This window comes from Bombus affinis, chromosome 1, assembly GCF_024516045.1.
Source record: "Bombus affinis isolate iyBomAffi1 chromosome 1, iyBomAffi1.2, whole genome shotgun sequence".
Taxonomy (NCBI): Eukaryota; Metazoa; Arthropoda; class Insecta; order Hymenoptera; family Apidae; genus Bombus; species Bombus affinis.
Window position 1 is genome coordinate 5901388 of NC_066344.1, and position 26093 is coordinate 5927480.

General features: G+C 36.1%; 1 protein-coding gene and 1 long non-coding RNA gene across 2 annotated transcripts in view; one reads left to right on the plus strand and one right to left on the minus strand.

Moving 5' to 3' along the window:
- Positions 1-954: 954 nt before the first annotated feature.
- Positions 955-26093, minus strand: part of LOC126920897 (protein cortex-like) — a 250975-nt gene continuing 225836 nt past the window's right edge. Inside the window, exons 2-8 of the mRNA XM_050731829.1 lie at positions 10117-10332; positions 5185-5458; positions 4581-4736; positions 3770-3908; positions 3038-3245; positions 2629-2950; positions 955-1603 (exon numbers count right to left, since the gene is read on the minus strand). Coding sequence (XP_050587786.1) covers positions 1458-1603; positions 2629-2950; positions 3038-3245; positions 3770-3908; positions 4581-4736; positions 5185-5458; positions 10117-10332 — 1461 coding nt within the window. The 3' untranslated portion in view covers positions 955-1457. The remainder of the gene's footprint in view (positions 1604-2628; positions 2951-3037; positions 3246-3769; positions 3909-4580; positions 4737-5184; positions 5459-10116; positions 10333-26093) is intronic.
- Positions 24636-26093, plus strand: part of LOC126920935 (uncharacterized) — a 216223-nt gene continuing 214765 nt past the window's right edge. Inside the window, exon 1 of the long non-coding RNA XR_007712149.1 lies at positions 24636-24757. This is a non-coding gene — a long non-coding RNA (uncharacterized LOC126920935). The remainder of the gene's footprint in view (positions 24758-26093) is intronic.

Genomic DNA, 26093 nt, shown 5'->3' on the forward strand with positions numbered 1-26093 from the left:
CGTTGGCACGCTGTAATCGTTTTGCGAAACGACTTTCGCGTGATTTTTATTCTTTCCTTCCTTTTTCATCGATTCTCTCGATCGCGACGTTGGAAATGATTCGACGTTATGATGAAACGTGTAGCTCGTGATACGATAGGAAGATGATATGGGATCTTTGTGTGTGAAGCTGTGAAGATAGAGATACGGTCAAGCGATCGATGTATTTGAAAGGAACAGTATGTTATACAATGTTAGTGGCATGAAAAAGATTCTTTTAAACAAAATTATAACATGGTTGAGTGGTTCGGATAGGTAATTGTAAGAAGGGTATCTAATTATCTTAGTTGTTCGCTGTTTTTGAAACTTAATTGGTGAAATTAATTTAAAGTGGCCTGTACTTGTACTTTGCAACGACCGTACTTGTTCTTTCTATCTAGATAGCGTTCAGTTAGGCGTTTCGATTTTATAGATGGAAATTTTATAGGAAACTAAATTTTTGTAATTGCTGTAAGTATAGTTTTGCAGTTAAGTACGTATCTTTGGAGTTAGTGTTTATATTTTTTTAGTGTTTTGCTTTTTCAATTGTTTTATAGGTAAACATAAAGAAATTTTTAGAAATAAACTTATGAAATTTTAATAGAATATATACATATATATTTTTTCTTCTGATCAACAAAGAAAAGTAAGTCATATAATTATAAAATAAGTTACATAATTCCATGACACTGCGTATGCTAAGGAAAGCACGATTTCAATTCGTTTAATTTACATTTTCAAATAACTGGATTTTGCTCAACATTGAATTATGTATGAAACTAAATATCGAGAGATGCAAATAATTATATAAAACAACAATTTTTGATTCAAGACATTACCCGTTACTGTTACTAATTTTTGATATGCAGTAGGACCGATGTATCCAAATAATGAATTTTATCGTACATAATCACATAAATCGCGAATTCAATATAACATGAAACTTTATAAATTTCATTTTAAGAAAGAGTCCTTGGTTTAGAATATAAAGTGCATCCAGTGCTTCAAACATTACAACAAACGCTAAAAATCAGTGCATCTTTTCCTTTATTTTTAACTAGAATTACTAACTTTTAATATCTATTTTTAAATATATTATATAATAATTATAATTAAAATCATGTAATCGCAGCAATAAATAAGAGATTCATAGACTGGTATTCCAAAAATTTGATTGTAGCAATAATTCGAGATTTGGTAACATTTTACAATACGTTCAAAAATGATCATAGCCTATAATTGTTAAAAAACGAAATACATGACATTTGTATATTAAAATAAAAGGTGGTAAGATTGGACAAAATACCGAATTATATGAAGTATATTAAAAGCTAGTAGTCACGACTATTAGTTATGTTTTGGCTTACTGATAAGTAAGTTTTTTAAATATTTTTAATAATTTTTTATGAATATTAAAAAATTTCTTGAATACGTCGGTTCTACCGTATATTATAGTATTCAAATTCTTTGAAATTCGTAGATCTTGTATCACTTTGCATATGTTTGCGTTGTGTCTTACATCTTGTATATTGGCAATCGTTACCGAAAAAATTCCATATCATTAAAGATTCGTCGGACTGAAGAGCTAAAAAAAAATATGCACATTCACTTGTTAATTCCCTTGATGACATTAGAATTATTAATTTACGTAAGAATGGAGGTACGATAATTTCACAAAGTTCACAAACTACATAGCAGTACTACGAACAAAAACATACAAATTACGGAATATTAAATTGTTAGATTCCTCCTTTAACTATTATCCAAAAACACATGTTTTCGAAACTTTTGTAGCTTCCTAGCTGTTAACATTTTTCAACGAATTTCTTAAATCCTTTTGTGAAGAAATATATATCAATATTCGACAGAAACAACTGCATTCTTAAAATGTCACAAAATGACCTAACTAAACAAATAGTATAAAAACCAATAATTTACCGCTCAAACTAAGAACTCTCCATATCGCTGCTTTATACGCTGTTGATAATGTCACAACTCAAAAAATGTGAAAGCTTTAGAAAAGAGGCTTCTCAAAATTTATATTTTTGAAAATACTAAATGCAGGCCTTATTACTTTAACGTAACTGCCCTCTCACGGAAAACTGATTATAAATATTCATGATAAAATAACCGTGTTACATGATAAAAATAGAAACATAACGCAGATGTTATATGCAATAAAAGCAAATTAAAAATTTTGTCAGTTGTGTAGCTATCATTGCCAAGCAGTGATATGATCATACTTCCCACTCGAAACCTATCTACCAGAATAGATACAGAAAAACATATTTCAAATTCAACATAGGGACATCATATAACATTAAAGGACATAGTACTAGCATAGTACTCACAGAGAGCATTCTACGCAACTCATAATTGATCACGATCGATCACAGTTACAGAAATAACAACAGATGCACATACCATGGGACTTAACGAATTTTTATATTTTAATATTACATCTAATAATCTTCTTCTCGTCTCATAAATCACTAAACGCTTTGAATTCGAAACCCTTATTACGTTTAATACACGTGGCACTATCACAGATCCAATTACGATTTCACAGTTTCATCGAATAATAAAATAAACGAGAGGATTCTCACGTACCTAATTGCGTTTGATCAGAGTTCCACATAATGGCGTTGATTTGCATTTCCTTATCCAAAGGTATCTCGTCCACAATGCGATCGAGGCTCGCGAGAACCGGTATCGCAGTGCATGCGTCATTATGCCGCTCAGCGTACGACCAGTGAACGACAAGCTCACCACTGTGCTTATTCCATATCATATTCTTCACGATACCTTGGAACCGGACGTCGCGGTAAGTCGGTGCACTTAACCTGTTCATGTCCCAAAGGGTCAGCGAAGCGTCACCCAGGCCACCGCCTATGCATAATAAACCACTTTCGTACGGGTGCCAAGCTAAAGCCTGAATATAGTACATAATTCATTTTAAACAGTGTCCAACTTTGCAGACGATAAAAGTGTTCGTGTGTAATGAAAAATATCGACTTACTAGAATAGGCTCGTAGTAAAGAATGTCAATGTGCACGTTCAAACTTGGCCACTGGAAAATCCGAACTTTCCCTTCTATCGCCGAAGTTGCGAGATATCCATAATTCGATGAAAATGCGATCGTTAAAATAGTTGAAGAAAACGCGAGCAACGAATTAACGACCTTGCCATCTTGAGCTAAATATATCGTGATCATACTTCGGTCAGCACTGCACAATATTAAAGAAATGTACATATAATTTATATCCATTTTCTAGCTAATTACAAACGAAATATATATGAAAGCAAACATCCCACCGACAGCACTCTGAATTTTGTTAACTTATTGAAATACCTACTAAACTGGCCATTAAATTGTAATAATAATTGAAGATTGAGTAAATTTATAAGTAGATTTATGCAGATTCATATCTTTATGAACACAAGTAGAAAGATAAGACCCAGGGAAAGATTCGATTCACTTATTAGATTTTATAACGAACATAAATTGTAATGTTAACGACAAAGTAATAGAATAATTAAAAAGTGGCTCACGGCAAGGCGACGCGGGACCGCAGACGATCGACAAGCACATAATTGTGGTAAGTAAATCAATGACATTTATCAAGCCAGATCAGATCGTAATAAAACGTCGTTAATAGATTGAAATGATATTCGATGATAAATGATCGTTTGTGTTTATCTTACATTTATGCAACAACCACAAATCTCTGTATAGATAGATACTACTCACGTGACGGCATGTTGGTCATTCTTAGACCAGCAGACGCAAGTCACGTCACTGTCGCACGTGGCTGTCGTCCAAATCGTCTTCTGCCTATCTATACAGTACAGTTTCACAAACGACGGAGTGCATATCAACAGTTTATTACCTGGACAGAAATGTAAAGTTTTCTTGTAAGATATTGTCAATATTAATTGCAACAATGAGAAAACTACATATTTACATAAGTAATTGATGATTGAAATTAGAATTATTTTAATGTAGACACGACCGCTTTGTTTTTGGATTGACAAATTTAAAAATTGATATTAACTTCCTATTTAAGTATTTTGTTATAGCGTTATAACTTACAACTCGCAAATTCGTGGATATTTGAATATTGGATTTCGGATATGGTATATCATATTTGAAATACTATGGAGAATTTTCCAAATTTATTGGAATCTTCAATCTATATCGTTTCTAAATATCAATTGGTAGATAGCGAAAAGGAATGCAGAATTTTGTAAGTCGATAAGTTTGTAGCCAGAAAATCTTTAAGATTCGCAATCGATATAATAAATTAGATGTGGTATTAGATGGAGATTATTTATTTTAAAATAATGGAAAATTTAATTTTCTCCGGATATTCAATAATAAAGTAAATAAAAATGATATGTATCTAACGATATCGGGAAAACGTAACGAAATACATTAATTTTATACTTTTGTAGCTATGCTCATTGTAGGCAGCTTCAGCTTTCAATTTTTAATAGATTTAACATGTGTGATAGACTCTTTAACACACCAGTAATTATATATTTTGTGTAGCGTTACCTACCAGCGTTATTCCATTTTAATGAATCAACATTATGTACTTTCAGGCGTATCGAGTCCATAATATCAGATTTTAATATATTGTAAAATTTCACCACATTATCAGTTGCTACTGCGATTGCATCTGCTGAACTCCAATCAATCCGTCGTTTCTGGTACTCTTAAAAACAAAGGATAAACATAATCTCAATATATTTTCTCAAACATATTCCGTGCATTATATACTACAGTGTAACCTAATATAATAATATAATATCATAGTATAGAGTACTATAAACATGTAAAAAACATACAAACTAGGGAGTACATAATCAAGATCTTTAATAAACAGAGACACATATTATTAAACAAGTCAATAACGAAAACATTAGTATCAAAGCAGGTTCATAAATATTCGAAATAAAAAGACAAATATGAGAGGTATAGTAATGCAGTCAATTTAAGTACATAATTCGTAAATCGTAATTAGATATATAATAATACAAATGCAAATATCGGAAGATTAAAATGCAACTTTCCATTAAATGAAGGAATCTGGTGGTTGGCGATAGCATACCATATTTTTATACATCATGGGAAACGTTCTAAATACGCCATGGAATTCTTACCTGATAACGTGGAGAACTCATGCGTATTTAATACGGAATACATAATGCCTATTAAAGGCCTTTTTCGTGGCTTCGATTTCCACATTCCATCTTTGAAGTGTTCCTCGTCCCACAGGTCTTTAGGTAGGCCTACTAAGCTTCCAGGCACCTTGTTTTCCGAGGATAAGTGGCTGCGGCGCAGCACTTGTTTCTGCCTCAGCCCTGGTATTACGTTTTCTTTCGCCATTAATTGGTGCATAAATTTCTTTCGCCAATTATCCGACAGAGATTCCAGCTGTGCCGTTTGTCAGGGTTTAGTGACTTAAGCGACACTTGACAGCGAAAAATTTGCACTGTGTGTTCCTGTGAATTTCTACATTTTCTCCATCGTTTCCTTTCTTTTTGGTAAATCGGATGTGAATTTTTGAAACGTCTCCATATCTCGTGGTTTGAACACGAGAATTTTCAATCGGAATAAGATAAAATACGAACTTTGGTAAATTGAATACGAATTTTACAACGTTTTTGTAATTCTTACTTTCAGTACAGCTTTAGATTGTAAATGAAGCTTCAGCTTGGATTGATCAAGAGAAATCAAATATATGTGCAATAAAGTTGTACATAATAACTGGACTGTGGATGTTCATGCAAATCCGATTTTTATAAACGCAACTAAAGAAACATAAAGATTCTTTTCACACACTAAATACACATCGCAATGAGAATGAGATTTCGTGTATTTTATTTGATATATCTCTATATTTTATATATTTCATACAATTTTTCGTTTTTACGTTTTCCCACAAACGTATAAACATCAAAAATGTAGTAATAACGATATTACATTAATTTACAGTATATAAATTAGAACAAACTAGAATTTACAAAATTTCTTAATATTCTCAACAATTCAGTTGACCTTAAACAACAAATTCAGTACATGATCGATTAGAGACAAGTATTATAGCGATAATTTGAGATTCAAATTACCATTTCATAATTAGGTTTCACATTAGCTTGAAAAATGTTATCATAGAATTTCGAAAAAGGTGGAGACTAAAATAATGTACTATGATCAGAATTAAATACGTATAGAATACGTGTATAATAGTTGATTCCCCATTTTCCTGAGGCGTCACGATCTTAATTAGAAATCGATTTATCGCTCGTGAGGTAATTACGATCGATCGATTAGGTCTTTAAACACGAACAATCGGAGTCGCTAACGATCGATTCGACATCGTAGTTCGTGGCGACGTTCGTTTATAACACATTCATCGATTATGAGGATTTAATGACATGATAATGATCTTGTTTCGTACTATCGGAACTGAACTATGTATAATGCGATAATGAAACGGTACACGTTCGAGCTTGCTGAATCTCCATCTAAACATTTACATTTAACATCACTTAAAATTGTCATTTATTTGATCACATATTTGATTTCTATCACTGAAGTATTTTATAATTCGTGAAATGTGGTAAATTTCGATTTAGAATCCTTAGAAGAAATGATTTTTCCATACTTTGAAAAATTTCTCTAGCTGAAATATTCCATTCATCTTAAAGTTTAGAAGCTGTACGATTCAAATAGTTAGATCCTATAAATTCATAAATCATAGATCTAAACCTGACATTTAGTAACTTATTGTTAGTTAATGTCGAAACTGGAAACTTACGTTACATTAAACTAAACTAAACGATGAAATCAAAATGGAATTTACATTTGAAACTATAGTTAGGTAATTATCAACAAATCATGTCTTTATTAGAGTATCTTCAGAAATCTCTTTGACAAAAATATTTCAACCCTTCTAGAATTCAGAAACAATTCAGAAACGCCATAAAATCTATAGTACTCCAAACTCTTTAAGATCGAACCTGCAGGATTGCCTCTCAAGAAGAGAAATTCTTCTCATATTCCGCCTCCTTTATCATCTACTTAAAAACTTTTTAACCTGCTAACCAGGTCATCGTTTAATTTCTATAATCCTGTAACAACGTTGCAAGTTAATAAAAACAAATTAATCTCTGATAGATGATTTTAATTCTTCCATATATCATACACGATACATCCAATTTATTTTCAGCATAAACGAGATAACACATAAAAAGGTAGGAGATTCATAAATAATAAAATTATTATCTTCACGAGATTAGGGAAACCGAGTAACGAGTTAACCTGTTTTTCCTAGTTAACGGATTATCATTTTTTCACAACTCATTCAGAAAATGATCAAATAAAAATCTCATCACCATTATCTACATCTGAATCTTCTAACTAACCCACTATTGCACACAATCTCCCTATTCCCTAGGGTAAAGATTTCCAAGCTTCCTCTCGCCCCCTTCGTCTCTCTCTCTCTTTCTGTCTCTCTCATAATAATAATAATCTCAGTAACTTCTCTCTTCATCTTTAAAACGAGACGAAAATAAGCTACAGCGTGCGATTATCGCCATAAATCGCATCGTGAAACGGTGTGCATCAATGAAGCTATATTCATAGATAAAGATCCATTATACGGAAATAAGGATAAAGTGAAGTGTGCTCTGGTCGAATATCAAGCAGGGAGAGCAAACGGACAGGGTAGGAGAAGAAAAGAGGTAGTAGGAAGAAGAGGACGTGAGATAGAAGAAAATCGGCAGAGGAAACTGTGCTACCATGTTGCTGTCTGTTATTACAGTAATGATATCGAAGTTGCGTTACACACAGGAAATTACATTCCTGGTACTTCTTCAGCCAACACTTTGAGATTTCCGTTTAATTAGAATTTTCCGATCAATTTTAAAACTTTATATTTCCTTTCTACTTGTCTTGTATATTAATCATCCAATAAATGTTCAGTAAGTTCGTGTCACTTATTTCCCTGCTGATTAGGTTCACTCCAAAAGCTTTGGAATTCTTTATTAATAATTATTCAAATTCTTTGCTATAATTTCTAATATTACATTTCTGGCCAAAAAATCCTAGATTCCATTTTCATAATTTCTTTTAGATCGTTTCATAAGTTCTCGTATTCTTCCATTGTTGTTATTCGATAGAATATCGTTGCCGACCCTACGTAGAAATTATATCGTTACTTTTAGATTTTTCTCTTTATTATGACATCTTTAATAAGGGGAAATTTCAAAAGGGCTAGCAGAATGATGGAATAATGAGAATCAGAACCACAGTATTTATAAATTTCGCAAGAATAGGCAAACAAATAATAAGGACTGAGAGATAGTCATTTAATTTGTCCGAAAGCTCTGCATGTAGAAACATGTCAAACATCGTTTCGAAGTTCCAAGAGAGAAACTTTGTCCAAATTCTAAACCACAGACTTTTTTTGAAGCGAGATAGAAAAGCGGGAAGAATATACTGACGATTGAACTCATGTGTAACACTTTCCTATATTTATATACCAAATTTTTGACAAAATAAGGTAACAAGATAAAACAACTTACGAAACGACTTATATACTACATTGTATACGTGTATATTACATTTTGCAACAATTTTCCAATAAAGCATCGTGGACATCTTAGACCGGTTTCACGCGAAGATACGTGTATGATAGATACTGAATATTCATGTACACCAATGGAAACATTCACACGACGATTCTCGTTAAACACAGTATCGCGATACTCATTTCGTGTATCCATCGTGTATCTTGGCAACCATGTTTTTTCCTATGAAGAAGTCAGGCGAAACATTGAAACAAATGGCGACATTCACACGGTACGCATTTCGCGATATGTGTATCGCTACAGGCGTGCAAAACCGGCCTAAACATCATTGAACCTTTATGATACTTTCACGAGATGAATTAGCGTTAATATTATCAAGTCCTATTGTCGGATTATCTGGCACGACCTAATAAATATTCAATCTCAAAATCATCTGTTGGAAGTCCTTACACACCACGAGGAACAACACGATACATTCAGAATCATGAGAAGATAAAGACGAAGTTCTTTGTTTTTCCGTTTATGTTCTTTTTTATTCCCGTGAAACTTCAACTATTTTCTCGGCGTCTAAGAACAGTAATTTCCGTGTAGTGAGTCTCTTCCCCGCCGTGATTTCGATCTTATCTCTATCAATTATCGAAGATTATATACCCTTATGTCGATAAACATGAACAAGATAACTTACGCCTACATCCGGACAGCCTTTATGCTAATTCAATGTTTGATGTTGCAACAACTACCGTTCAAGAGTTTTTCTAACGTTCGGATCCATTAAAATCGCGTAATACCACCGTTTCGGACGATGTTGCAAACAAGCTTTAAAACCGGTACGTATTTTAAGTCCTTTATTTTGGCAATCAAGGATATTCTACATAGAGATCCGCCCGTATCGAATAGTTTATGCATAATACTCTTGCAAAAAAATTATATGTGCAAATTGGAAGTACGTCTAATGGTCCGGTCAGAGTATCATCATTCTACTTCAGCGGAAATTATACATTAATAAGATTCTTCATGCAAAAATTAGTACAATACTGTAATTTATAAGATACCGTATATACTACTTATGTGACTGAATAATTTTTTATTCTGAAACTTTACAGTTCAACGATATAGTAATATCACATTTTGTCCGAAAAATTCTGATAACTGTCGCGTTCATTGTAACTGTGTTCGTTGTATTCAATTCCTTGGAATAGAAAATATTTTCGGGTTGAAAATATGTATAATACGTAGAATTTTTAATTTTAAGAAAAATTTAATTGTACAATTGATAAAAGAGCGAATCTTTTGTTTTTTATCCACTGTGGAAAAGAAAATGGAAACTATTATAGAGAAAATGTAGAATTCTTATAATATATGAACTTATCAAAGTTCATGGTCTACTGTATTTGAAAATTATGTAACTTCATATAAATCAAGTTAAACAAATTTATCAAGTATAAAATTTATTATTTCTGTTAGATTATTGAATTAATGTAACTAAATTTAACTTACCTGCTTAAACACATCGATCTCATTTTGCTTCGACATATTATCGGGTTTTTTTGTCAGAAGATAATTTGCAGCTTCCTTGTTGTATTTGATATTTATAAATCTATCTTCCCCATGACCCTGACTTGGAAACTTAAATGGATACTTTCTAGCAACTTGCGAAGTAGATTTTGCACCACAGGGTTGACAGTTCAAGGCAATTGATCTCGGAATATTTTTCTGGAAAAAAAATATGTAAGATAGTACGTATTGATATCGAGTAAATTAAAACTAACAAATTATTTGAACTATATCAAATTAAAAAACTTCTTTTTTAACTGATCTATATAATATACAGTATTTTATATTATCTATTGAAACTGGAAGTAATATAATTTAAACGATAAATTAACTTTAATTACTTTACAATTTACCTTATACTCTGATTAATAACAATAAAATTGTAAAGTAAGAAATATTCATAAAAACGATTAATGACTAAAATATAGATATTCGAGAATATAATAAAAAATTCTAAATAATATTATAAATGAGATACATCCGTAGAATATAATATAATTCAATTCACATTTTCAATCTTATAATACTATCTATCTATAATTCTAATTGAATTTTCTTAATGTGTTATTATTAGAATGAAAAATACAATGCAAAACTATAAAATAAAATCTTTTAAAATAAACCTTAAACGCCCTTTGAAAATATTATTTAGATATTAAAATTTATCGATCGTTATATCGCTGTTGAATCCCTTATTCTACGCCTTTTCACAAATTCTTCAAATAAGAAGAGAACAAATTAAGTCACACGTAAAATTCAACATTTTATTTATCATTGTACGAAGATAAAGGACTTTTGGCAAAATAATTTGAGCTGCTAGCATTATGTACGTCCAGTGGAGTGAAGTACGAAGGGATAATATTTATATTGAGCAGACCTTATACCCCCAGCGAACATCTGGTTCCGAACGAATGACAAATAGAACTGGGTCTTGAACCTGATCTTGTCTACTGGATTTTCAGCCACGTACGAACAGGTTTGAATTTCTTATTCTTTCTAATCGATTTCTTAATGTTCGTGTTGGACTTCGATTTTTCCTCATTGATCAGTGTGAAATATAAAATCTAAACTTCTTTTTTTCAATCGTCTTCATCGTTCAATAAAATTTATTAAAATTCGCTAAAAACAGCTCGCCCGGGCGCAATCGCAGATCCGATATTTTTGCCAAGAGGAAAATTTTGAAATTTATGCGTTCGGGGCCGAAAATCACGATATACCGAACATCATTACGTGATAAAAATCACGACAAAGGTTAATGAAATATGAAGATCATAACTTATGTACAAAATTATATTTCCAAAGGATTGAGCGTGTGTTTGTTAGGCTCTGTGCATGATGTTCTGGACTTATCGCGAGAAATTCCTATAAATATACTGGCTCTTCTTCTGCTGCACGAACGGCCACAAGCAACGCGCTTCTGCCTTGGATTTCCGGGACGATACTTTAAACGGGAAAGCAGAAAGGTGGCATCCTAATTCCGAGTTACGATGGCGTTCCCTCGAGGCCGTTCTCTCGGCCGTAACGGTGAACGATCGTCCATTTAAATCGTCTGTATCGCGATTTATTGCTCCTCGCTTCTGGTTCTACGTCATGCGGTTTTCTTTCGAAGATGTTACTGTAATTGGTTATACGCTGGCATTTCTTCGCTTTCCTTCCTGTCACCCTTTCTTTCTCTTTGTTGGCAAGTCTGCGAAATTGATTCGAGGAGTTGGAATGATCAAAGATGCGAATGTCGAAGAAAGAAGAAAGGTAACATATATGTGCCATGTGAGATACGGCGGAAAGAGTCGTAAGTGCTAGAATGATTTATTTTGGCTTTTAGAAGCATCGCGAGGTAGAGATATGCTCGTATCCATAAGTATCAAGACACTTGCAGAAGGTGAAGTTATCCTCGAGAATGATTAGAAAACTATTTCTACAGTATTATCTGGTTTGAAACTTAATGTAAAGATGGCTGAATTTTAAACGAAGAATCCATATGTTTAGGGTTATTATAGAAAAATCTTATCTTTATACATATATTATAATAACATTGAATTTCTTCATATTTATGTCATTTATGTCTCTCGACGGCTGCTTTAACTAATTCTGGCAATTGTGTTAATTTTGCTACTCGGAGTTCGTTTGTATAAAATTTAGATTAGGGGATTATGGGGATGTACACGTAAAGATTTTTAATACATTATGCTTTTCCTATAACTCGCTGAAATAGTTCTTATAAATCCAAACAAAAGGTGTCCTAGTACTTATGAACGGGAGTGTATGATCATAAGTGCTAATTAATCTGTGTTTGAGAAAAATGAAAGAAATGAATTAAATAAATTTAGTTCATACAATACATGTTTTTACCATTTATTCTCATTAAGTCTGTAAAGACTAGAGGTCTACAGTGTTCAAGTGATAAACTATATTATGTAAGTGATATACGTTTTTTTTGTTTTTATTAGAAAGCTTTGCTTCTGACACTTACACTGTTTATCATTTAAATTCCTCGATATTGCAAAGTCAAGAATTTTCATAATAAATATAGCCAACAATTTGCTATGAAAGAAAAATCTTCTGGAATTTCGGCATTGCTTATTTCGTATAATAAATTTATTCCTCAAATGTTTTATAACGCGCGATAACATTTATAATTTTTACAATTTTTCAACATACACAAATTTTAGAAATGTATTTGAATGCACATAGCATAGCTGCAGGCAATACGAAAGAAAGCTTGTAGTCTCTATTTCTATGGTCAGACATCAAAGCTAACAGAGAATCGAGTTTTACTAAACTGGTTTAAGGCTATACCCCATTTATACTATATGAATAGGCTTCGCGTAATTTTTGAACTGAAAGGGGGAGTTGGCCCGACACAATTCACATTTCTAAAGATTATTACGACAAGGAAACTGCATCGTTCCTGTAATAAATTCTACATCAATTGCTTTTTGTCTTTGCCAATGTAAGAAATTTTTCTATTTTAAAACTAGAAAAGGATAAAAAATTGTAGAAATTATTAGCACCAGTTAGAGTTTTGATTTCAAAACTACTGAAGTAACTAATGTATGTAGTAGAATATAACTTAATGGGTATTAAATCATCAAATTGAAGCTTCAGTAAAACGACATTACGCAAGCATCAACCAAATAGTAATAACTAATCAACTGCTATTGAAATCAATTAAAACTAATATTTTCCTAATTCATCTTATTGTTTCTTTACGAGTCCGCACACAGGTCTTTACAACGAACCATTCTATGAAATCAAACGATGAATTACTATCCACCAAAGCGCCAAAAATCATGTACATGTGTATGTATTAGGTTGTTCCAAAAGTTCCTTTCGTTTTTTAAGGAAATAATAGATTCACAACATCTTTCGTTTTATATTATTTTATTGAATTATATATGATCCATTTTGTTTCACTAGAACAAATAATGAATTAAATATGAAACACGCTATAGCATTGGAATAGTATTTAGCTATAGCATACAAGGTGTCCAGTAACTGATGACATCATCGAGTGAGCAATGGATGATTCCTCATAAAAAAGTAAATGGAAGAAGTAAGACAAATTTATCACACATGAGGCTCTGTTTTCAAGAGGAACGACTTTGAAAATTTACTCCGTATGTATATGCGCGTGACTTAGTCCAAGTTCTGATTCTGCTGCATTTTTGGATTCTGAACTTCTGTTTCTGTTCATATTTGAATTAATAAACAAGGATAATATCAATACTTTCATCCTACTTTCTGTCGATTTGTACTACTAATCTCTTTTAATTAATTCGATTCAAACAATTTCATTGATGATAAGATTAAGTATCCTTTCTTAAAATTAATTTCATCAATGTAGAAATTAATTGTGATCAATGTCAACAATGTTCAAAATGTCAAGCATAATATTTCGCATATAGTTATGCCCTGTAAACTAAATAATTATTACACAGTCCTCTTAATTGGTCGAAAGCAAAAATATTGATTAATTTCATTCTACTGCTAAAATATTAATATATCTGTTAGCGTATATTAGTTTTTCCATCTAAAATACACTGTTGACTTAGCAAATAGCATAAAGAGAAATTTATCAAGTTGAAATTTAGAATTAATAGCAGATGATCGAAATCGTCCTTCTTGAAACTGAAGCCTCATGTACAGAAACTTTACTCTACATTTTCATCATACCTCTGCGCGAGTAATCATATCCTGGTCGGCAGTAACGCCGTTTATGGTTACCGGACACCTTGTATATTCGTTCTTATCGACGTCGGGGCAGGCTGAATAAAATAAAGTTGTCGTCGCTGAGTGTATTTTCCGCTCGTGAGTGCCCCGCGGCGCTAAACACGCGATATGGCGTTAAGGTAGCAAAGGGACCTGGTCCCGGCATAGGCACCGGCCCATTAAATGTTGTACGCCCGGTAATTTATGGGGTGCGAGAGAAGAAACGTAACCACCATCTCTCTGTCCGGATGGTGTACAGTGTACATAATGCGAACCGGCGCGTCGCATAGGAGACGTCCTCGTGTCCCTCCCTGCAACCCCGTCACCGAGTCTCGCGCATTTGCATAAAGCTGGACGGGACCACGATGACCGGGAGGTAAGGCTGCTCGGAGATTAAACGTTCGAGATTTCGTCGGTCGTGTTTCTTGCACGCTACTCACGCGGAAAATCCGCCGGGATTCCAGCTTATCCGTTTAAGACGAGACCCCGTCGCGTGGAAACCGTGGATCGAATTTTATGGACCGAGGTGATGATTGCCAATGATACCCGTGGGAGCAAATTTAAAAAATGCATGAGCTGAAATCACTGTAGGCAGGTGGAGGATTTTTGTAGGTTAAAAGGGTGGGAATTTTAGTTAGTTTAACGTATTTTGTTAATGTATTATGAACTATGTATAGTGTATTATGTCAGAGTATAGTAGAACTCTGTTTATGTGAACTCTGTTTAAACAAATTCTTATTGATCGAAACTACTTATCTGAATTATTATACGAACCAAATATATTACCAGGGACTGGAGAAAATCAGTGAACTGGTATTACATAAACGTCAATTACATAAACTGTTCGTCTTTTGTCAGTTCGACACTTGGTTAATTTTAACAAGATATACTTTTATTACGAAAATGATGATTAATCTCTGTAAGCATCATACGAATGTATGCGTAATAGAATTTTATGATGGGATTAAATTGAATTTTAAAAAACGATAAGCAATAATACGGTTAGTAGGAATACACATAAACGACATATTATTAGAAACGCTACAAATTCAAAGACTATTACGTAAATCGTGAAAGAAACATTTTTTCATTGCTAAATAATATTCTATTAATATTATACAAAGTGTCAACGTGAATATACAATAGAATTTAATAATCAATAAAAATTAATAAACGATTAACGAAAGTATTTTACGATTTTATCTTAGAACTTTATTCATTTTTGTAATACTTGTTTCTCTCTCTGCCTATTTTAATTATATTCCAATTGGAAAATTGTTCATGTCATCAGGTCAACGAGAATTCTCATATACGTACATCAGAATCCTCGGTTCATTCTCACGAACGCTAGAAAAAAATCAAACAGGAAAGCTTCGAGGAAAAGATCGTCAAGGAACCAAGTCCCACGGGGGACCAGAAGCGTATCACGATTTTCTCGCTGCTGTCTTTGATGACGTGACATTCGAAGCCAATAAATTCAGCGGTCTAGTGTCTGATTTGCATGAAGCTAAACCTTAAAAACTTCAGACAGCTGTCTTGACGTTGCGTAGTAAGAAATCGCGGAAGATTTTCCCATAGGCACCAAAAATGTAGAGGACCCCCAGCGAAGAGCAGCGAGCGCCGTCGAAATATTGTCCAGCTGGCGCGAACCTGTCTGACCAATATTTTCTAGACGGATCTCTTGTTGCAAGGTGCTGAAGGGTTGATCCCGGTTGTGCAGAGAGTACAGGGGAGGTTAAGATCGTCCCAAATACTTCTGGATTTCAGCAATGTTTCCTTTTAACTAATCGCTTTCAGTCACATTGGCCACCACAATAGATTTATTAGTAAATTGTTTAAAATTACAGATAAACTTTTATCGTTTTTGCAATACACTAGTCTTGTTTATGCAAAGGAATATAGTTAAAGAAAAGATATGGGCATCCTAATAATTATCGTATGTAATGAATGGATTGTGGAAGTTTGTGCATTCATAGGTAATAAAACGTATACATACACGCTGAACGCATATAATATGAAAAATATTAGAAATGCTCATGGAAGTATAAATTTGCATAAACTTCGTTTGCAGCTTAGTAATAAATGAATGAAAAATTAAATAAATGTGTTCGGTTGCCAGATGGAAATATTATGTTTCAATGAATTACATCTTCCGCTTGAGATTGTTTCGTATATCGTAATTTTCCATGGACAGATTAATTTGTAATATGATGATTGCAAAGACGTGAATAAATTAGACAATAATTACGTAACCCAAATCTCAGGTTCTAGGCTCAACCATAATTTTAAATACCAAGAAACGATGTAAAGAACAAGATCAAATGTTCCTTCCTAAATATCCACACATTCAAACACAACCATTCAAATTTTGACTCGGAACACTGACCCAGAGACTACTTGCAAGAACAAGGCAAAGGACCTTCGAAACTCGGTCAGCGTAGCTGAAAGAGCTCCTCTTGCAAATCTAACTCTACTTCACAGCCATAGAAATTACTGTCCAATATTTCTTTGCATTTTTCTACGTCCATTTCAGACGATACTTTGTCCCCTTCAACAGCTCCTTCTTCCCACGGTGGCGCGTTTCTATCAGCTCAAACCGGTCAGCAGATGACATCGTATACGCATACCGCGTCGCGACGCGTATGCGCCGCGTATACGTACGTACCCAGGCGCCTTGCCATCTCCGAGAAGCCGCGCCACAACACCTGCAGCTCGATATTTACCGGTGGATCAACTTCGCAGGGGGTCCTCCTTGAGAACGGAGTTGCAACACGACAACGAGGAACAATGACAGAACAAGGAATTAAGGGATAGGAAGAGCGACTCTTACAGAAGAGCTCGTGTCCCTCGTGAAATGTATGCGTGGCGGAGAAATGAGCATCACGCGAGACTGTCTGTTCTTCAGGTTCATCCTTTCTTTGCTTCGTGCGTTGAGTCTTTCGAGCGTGGAAAAGGTTGATATTATCCTTATTTTAATTGTTTCACTTTCGATGTTGCGTATTGGAAATGTTGAGTTTGTGATTGCTTATATAAAGGAAGAACAAATAAAAGATAAGTTATATATTTTTTGTTTTATAGGAGAGCAATTTTCTAATCTAAGATACTGCGACGGTCGAACCCATTTAAACAAAATTCTATTTGATTTTTGGTTTAGATATTAATTCTACCGCAACTTTGAATATTCCGAAACTATAGACTGTCATAATATTAATTATTTTTTACAACCCTTTGTAGATGTATTTTTAGAAAATTTATAATATATAATACATCTACGTATTTCAACGGGCAACGTTGTACTTTGAAAATTAATTATGTGAAAAAGCTCCTAAAAAAGGGTAACTACGCATCGAATTATACTGATTATAGTTGAAGCGAAATAGTAAAAAAAGCATGATATATTTTTGCAAATGCTTAACAAATATTCTGAAAAATATGCTATCCACGTACTATCTTATCGAGATGCAATTTAATTTCTTCCGCATCTTTCATTACTTGCAGCTTCTGCGTTAATGTAACATCAGCAACAGACTAGACACTTCCGTGAAGCGCATACAATGTAACAAAGCATTAATTGAACCGTGATACGTTATTATATCATCGATATCTTTTTAAGGCGTCCTAGAAATCGTTTATTATGTAGCGTTTTCTCTATAGCAAATGTAAATCTTTTTGCATCTTGCAAAAACAGCAGCTTCGCCTTTATGCTCTCAAGATTCGAGTACCTGAATAGCCGAGAAAGAATCGAGAATTCCGAGAAAATTCTTTCCACGGTTCCGCAAATCGGCCGAATGCGATCCGTTTAATGTCAGCTTTGATCTGGTTGTCAGAAAGTGGCCTGTTGAATACTTATGAATAATTCAACCGCGGGCGGTATCGGCGTACGCACGGGAAACAAATTAATGGCATGAACATGTAGCATCGTGCACGTTGTACTCTTCATTCCGTAACGTCAAACGTTCTGCATATGCATCGACGTTACGATGCGCAGGTGCAATTGCACACGCGAGCCAGAAATCTCTGATCTGAATATCAAAGATGCCGACGCATCGTAATCTTCAACCTCCCATGAACGTTTTTATTCGGATTACGAACAAAAAAAAAAAAAAAAAAAAAAATTGGAAAAGATTCGACCAAGTATGTAAGTGTACATCTCTACACTGTCAACGTGTATGTGAACGTTTTTTTTCTTTTGTTTTTCGTTTGGTAATCGCACTGTCCTTTTTAACGATGTTTTCATTGAAACACTTCGATAGCAATTAATCGCTTATCAAAAGTAAAAGATATCGAATAGGTTTATGTTCTGTTCTATTTTTCATGTAGCTTCTATACGCTTGGTTAGATAGTTCTTTTTCTATTTTGGTTATTGGAAGCTTGAAGCGTAATTATCCAACGATGAGTTTTCAGTTTTCGTGATTGAATGGGGACAGGGCAATTGGAAAGTATTTTCTTGCTCGTGATAATGTAATTTAATTTTAAATTTCTTTTATTCTGTCTCTATAATTTATAATTATAGCAAGTTGTATATTTAATTTCATACTATATAAAATGAATAGAAAATGAATTTAAATTTCCATTTGATGAAGAATAGTATCTTGAATGCGACACGACAGCTGCGGTTGCTCATGAAGATATTCAATCATCTGTAGACAGCTTTCATGGATATTCTCTATATTACCAAGCTTCGTCTCGGATAAGTGGGATCATTTTTAACATCTATTATTATACTTCGAATGGTTGTTTACGCTGTATAATATTGCTTTATGTTTCTACTAAACACATTTCTATTATTTCTATTAAATATACGTTTACAGTAAACATCTGCGAACAACAAATATCTTTAATCTTCGAAAAACAACCAATTAATCCGTAATTCCACAATCTCATAGAAGCATGAAATATTACCGAAAATTTTATTAATGATGACAGAAGCGAAAACTGTCGTGGCTACATCGTCGACGTCGAAACAAGGACAAGTAGATGTTTGCAGAGGCGCCATTAATCGCAGAGTACGTGCGCGGGAAATCAGTAGAAAAATCCACGTACACAAAGCCGTACGCATTAGCAACGTGTTCGCGGGAACAGGTTGTTCCGCTGGCGATTCAGAATCTCGCGGCGTAATACAGATATTGAGTTCACGCGTAGCGGGTGCGGATAGAAAAAACGGATAGAAAGAAACGCTGGCTAATGAATTAGTGCTGTCGGTATCGCAACGGGTCGTGCCTACGTGCGACAAATTATGCTGATCGTATCGTAAAATTCTATGGAAACAGCTAAATGCTTATTAGAGCCACATACGCGGCCGTAGATACAATATATCACCAAGTGAACCGTGACGACATTTATGTTTTCATACTTCTAGCGATCAAAGTCATCATTTTTACGGTTTTACGTTGGCATTCTTGTGGCAATTGGGTCAACGGACAGTGAAACAAAGTGTCGCCTACTTTGTGGCCCCGCTATATAGCCGAGCACGTGGGTCAATTAACGTGTCCATGCTAATTACACGGTCAACGATTTTAACGAGATCCAGTCTTGTTAAATTGCCGATCGAAGATAATGCAGCGAACGATCAGGATATAAAATTGAGGTGGTCCTGTGATTCGTAATATAAGATATTTACGAATGAGAGATATTTAGATTTATTAATCGATGAAGATCGATTTGGTACGGTTCGACGAACCGTTGGTTTTCTGATTGGTATTGATTCAAGTATTAAATTAAATTCTTAAAAATTTGATGTATCGAAAGGTTAGTTGGATAATAATTTCAAAGTTTCTAAGTGAGTCAGTACTTTTATATTAGCACTTACATATTGTTATACTCGATGTGCTATATTATGTTTTACTCTATTGACGCTATGCTCATATACTCGATACTGCTGTTTTGTACTAAATGTAAGTTGTATTAAACGACGATCTTAATGAAATTACATTTTTACATGTAAGCATAGTGTATGAGGGATTTAATTAAATTTCCGTGTATAAACTAGTATCTCCACTTATCCATACAATGTGACTGACTTGTCGAAATAATCAATTTAATACATCAATTCTCCTGCTCAAATATGTTTCTTCTTTTTCCTAACATTTTTGTTTATTTCCCTATGAAACGAAGCATAAAATATTCTCAAAGCTGTAACAAAAGAATTTCTAACTTACTTACAATCATCTCTAACTTCCTGCCGGTAGGCCAACACCTGTTGAACCTTACCTTAAACACCAACACACCTATTATACCAACATACCTAAACCGCTACTTCTGGCGCCAATATTTACAGTGCTATTTCAAATCCATCACGAAATCGTGTAAAATCCTCGACAACTCCCCCCAGAAGTCGATCATGAAACTCTCGTAACAAGTATTTTCTGGATTTTAATCTTTCACGGTTGTTGAACGACATATCAGTGATCCTTTAAGTGACATGTAGGGCAGACGAGAAAGGAGATTTCTTGTTCAAATTTGCCCCGATGTTTAGATGATATATTTGTGAATTCTCAAGCTCCGATCGTGTTTTTATCAGTACGTTAGTAGGGCAAACTAACGGCAGATGGGAAACGCGACTATTTTTTGAAGTCTGGCCGCAGAAAGTGAACTGGAATGCTCGCGAAACCTTGGAACGAAATACAGATAAAGTTAATGGTGGTAATTAGTTAAAATAAAACTACTAGCAATAAAAACGCGATTGAAACCCGAAGAATCAGAAATATGTCAAGTATTTTCTACTCGAAGCTCGATCCCTGTAACAATCCAGTCTGTCGGACGTAGAACATAGTATGTGCGTGCGATGCAATACAAGCAACAGGATCGATCTCCCTCCACTTTCGACACCCGTTACAACCAAGACATTAGATCGTACGTTAGACACGGCGATTGGCTCCCGTCGGACGCGAAGAGGTTGGGCCCAGGTGGGCCATCAGGTTCGCAGGGGGGATCCAGGATGCGATTGGCAGCAGGAAAAGCAACGGAAGAAGGGGGCAAGCTATCTTGGCAGGCTTACTACGATCGTCGTACTGCATCGGCTGGTTCAACGAAAGAGGAGGATTGCTACTACGCCGTGCAACATGTTCGAACGGGGAGAGATCTCGCGTACAGATACGGTGGAACGGTAGGCAACGCGAGAACTCGCGATATTCCAGTCACCGCTGCACCGGCTGCAAGTTTGTCAAATTCGAATCGATCCGCGAGAGATTCAACGAAGATAGGAGGATGACTTTCGAGTGACCGGGCGGCAGCAGTACTAGCTGTAGATTAATGTTTTACAAACGAAGATCTGCGAGACTGATACGTCAGAAAGACGAAGGGGCAGGATTCTGTAGAGGCTGATAAAACGAAAATGCGATGATTGCAAATCGCGGTAAGCTCGTACCGGCTGATTATCTATGTAAGACACGTCAAATGTAGCGTACATAAAAGCGGCAAGACAGGATATCGATAAGAAAGAAGGATACGTTGTAACTAAAATCTCCGTTCAAGAATCGTTACAGGCGTCAATGCACTAGAACTAAAATGAATGAAACCCATGAGAAGCGTACAGTAACTCGATTATATTGAATTTAAAAGTTTCTGTAAACTCTTCGATCAGTTATCGCGTCTTGCTAGATCATTTAACACGCAGACAATCTATACGTTACCGGATACATTTGAGACAAATATAGATGATAGGCGTGATTGTAATTACAAAGTAAAGTTGATAAATATACCAATATTTTACATGTACATTGTAATAGAAAGAAAAACTAAATTATACTATGCTTTGATTTTATCATAAATCTATTTCGTATATAGATTAAAATATACATTAGCGATCGAATGGGACTGCAGAAATAAGGAAGTAGTTCCACTTTCCAGTAATTCTAGTAAACCAAGAAAAACCAGCTGCAAATCGATCAAAATCAAATTGGAATGAAATCGTTTATTCGTCGCATCTTCCTTGAGTCATAGCAAACCTACGTATTTTTAAAGAAACATTATATCCAATTAACGCCAAATACCACTGCCGAGATTGTAGAAGAGAAACACGCGCAAGCAAAAGCGAGTTCGATCTCTGAGTCACCCTCGCGGGCATCTAAAAGCTTCGATGGTTCGATTCGGCGCGTTCGGTCCCCTGACCACAGCCAACTCGAGGTTCTCGCGAAAGAAGAGATTCGTCAGCGAGCACAAGGGGGCAACGCGTTCGAAAGGGGGGCGATCTCGACGAGTGACGTGGGGAGGGGGTTGCGAGAGTAGCAGCCAGCGAGCAAGGAGGCTGGTGAAGGCAGAGGAGGGAGCCAGAGGAGGGGATCGAGGGGCAACGCGAGGAGTGAGCAACCACGCACGGCATCCTTCCTTCGAAGCCAAGTGAAGCGGCCGAACTGGTCCTGAAACACGGTGCAGTGCTCGAGCGGATCGTGGCGTGTCGGGTCCCCAGTTCCGGGGCCCGGCGTCTGCAGCCCTCAGTCGTTCGCCGATGCCCCGACGAGGAGGAGCACCGAGTTGTCCTAGGGCAAGGTCATCCCTTGGATGAGCCACCCTGTGAATCTCCGACCGATTCGAACCTCCCAGTTCGCGCGTGCCATCCGCGACCCTCCTTATCTCGTGCTTCTCGACGTTCGTGTAACATTTTCACGGATGTTCGCGTCGCGTTCGTCGGGGTCGTGTTTCAGGCTCGTTGAACCTCGAGTTTGAAATCTCGTTTCGATCGAAGAATTTCCTCGCGAACGACGTTCCAACGTGACTATCGTTTCTCTGTTGCCATGGATTCGAATTTTACGGGAAATTGACTGGGTAATCGAGAGTACCGGCATTTCCGACGATTACCGGCAAGGTCTATGATCACGCGGATCGATAGGGGATCGATGGAGGAAAAAGGAGCTCGGAGAAGATGGGATACCTTACGGCGCGGTGGCCAGACCAGGGATACAGTGAACGAGCTTTATGTACGGGACAACGTGACGTTCTATCCAGTGAACCACGGACCGTTCTAAACTCGTTCGTTTGAAAGAAAACATATTTTCGTATACGTTGATGATACTAGGGGAATGCTAACAGAAGAAGCTACGGAGAAATGATCTTATTAACAGGTGTCGAAGCTCGTTTGGACTATTCCTCGTGAGAAGATACTCGGAGTGCGAGATCGTCCACTGACTGACAAGTTCGATTCGCAGCGGTCGTGCCTTGTGACGCGTGACGAGGATAAATCGCGTTTTCACCGTATCGGCAAAGTGGACGATTAGGCTTGGTACGCGCGCGATCGAGGGAGGAGGTGCAACGGGGGCAGTGAGACGAAGAAAGGACGTGAAACTGCACGAGCACGGCGAAAGAGCGTAGAAGAAAGAACAGGCGAAAAAAGAGCGAACGATAGAGAAGCACGAGGCGAACGAGGCCGAGGGAACCGGAGGAACAGAGACGGAACGAAAAAAGGAGGATTTGCCAACTTCCTGCGAGCCGAGAACGTGAGAGAAAGGCCGCCTCGAAGCATGTATAGCTCGATCGATAAACAAACCTTCGTCGAAGCGTAATATCGAGGTGTGGACTCTCGTGTACCCTGGTCAATTGGAATGTCTTGGTCTTGCAGAAAGATGCTGTCTTATCGATTCACAAATTTGAAATTTTTCCGTATCTTTTAATTCCATCGAGAGCAAAACGTCGATGAAAATACTACGATTTCGTAATCCGAATGAAAATCCTGTCGAAAGTCAAAGCACGTCGCGGTTAACGGAGGCCCACGCGCAACAGTCTGACAGGTGTTGCGCTTCCGGTTCCAGATCGGAGTCCATCGAGCCAGCTCCGCTACCCAAGGAGCATATAATGCGGTTTTAATGCCAAAGGTGTCGGGTTTCATAAACGAACCGGTACGAGCTCCGTATGCGAGTTTGTCACGGGTCATTCGCGTCGCGGGTTACGAAAAACGAGCGGTTGAAACGAGCACATGGCACGTGGGCGTCCGACGGAGAGCCGTTTCCTTTTCGCGCGAAAATGATACCAGGCAAACAAAGAAAAGGACAGGAATACGTTGAGAGAGCGAGAAAGAGGATGAAATCGTTGAACCGTTCCTCTAGGTGTGAAGCTAAGTGTAAGAATCTAATTGTATCGAATATCCTCGAAATATGAAATTGAAATGGTCATTTTCGTGAAATGATTGTGATCCGGAACTTTGCAACGAACGGAGTTAGATCATTAAAATGGAATATTTTTAGCGAACACTCGGTACAGATAACACATATGATTGGATAGAGAAAGAAGGACTTTAATTTGATGAATAATAATAAGACAGAAGATCGGAAAGAAAATTTCAGGTGCGTATGTACGTCGTCGAGCAGTAGTGACTTCGTCGTTGGAAGATCGAGGCCCCAGGGACTTCGATGCGTGCACAGACGATGGATTTCCGGCGCCATTGGTAAGTTTCCATAACTCGTATGAGCTCGCAAACCAAATGTAGTCAGACACGCAGAGATACATGTACTTGGAACAGAAAGAAATTTATAAAAATCCACGTATCCAGGGATTCTTTATCGATATTCTTCGATTTGATCTACGTAAAGGAATGCAGAAACCAAGTCGGGCAGAAACTTTAAGATCGAACTTTTACCGTGTTACGTATAACATATAGCGGGTTCATAAGCAATTACAATGATGTACGAGCGTCGCGAAAGACAGTCACGTAAGTGAGTTCTTGAAACCTAATAAAGCGCGATAGCCCATCGAAATCCGCGCTCGGATCGTTCTTGCGTGTGTGTACTCTTCCTGCTCAATAAATACGCGTTCGATAACATCTCGATAAAAATGGTATCCCGTGCTTCGAGATACCACTGTCGACGGTAGTAACAAGTCATCTTTGTTGATCAATCGCTAACCGGTATGATACAGCATTCCGTGCATCCTTTCCTAGGCTATTTTCAATATGATACGCTCGGAACAGCTGAATCTTCGTCATCAAGATCGTCGGATTAACAAAAACTATAACCTCCTTCCTTTATCCTGCTTCTTTGCGTCGTCCGACCATGATCGAGATTAACGCGAATAACGCGTGGAACTTTTCAATATCTGATCTCTCTCAGATGCAGCAGGAAATCGAAGTTTATCGTTAGTATTCCCTCAGACTATTAAATATTTTTCATGCGGTGTTCATGGATCGTTTTATTATTACCGAGCGTTCGATCGAGGCAAGGTCGATCGTTTCTTCGCCTAAGATCCGAACACCTAACTATACGTAGTCGCTGATCGTTCGACTTTTTTTTGTAATAATATATATTCTAATGGAGCTGTTTTTTTGCAGCTGCATTATGATACTCTCCAGTCCTGTTCCGAGAAGTTAATGATCGTTTGGTCGCGACCAAACGATTCGAGAAGATATTGCAACGATATCCTGTATTTCGATGATACTCGTGCGTTTAAACAATTTTTTATTCGTTGCCATACGATAATTACGTTCCGGTGATTAGAGAGAATTTTTCGACAGCGAAAAGAAAGTACTGGATGGTGTTGCATGTTTTCAGAGATCGACTTAGAAATGAATTTGAATTTGAAAGGAAAATTGAAATGACCATCTCCCGTTTCAATAGAAGTCTGTAATCCTTTTGACACCCGTCAGGTATTAGCCAGTCGTGCTAAAAGCTCCATTCGATTACATGATGTACATTCAGAGCTGTCAATGAGATATTTCGTACAATAGATTCAAAATCGTATTGTATTTAAACAGAACAGATTTTTTTTTTAGATGAGAGTCATGTATG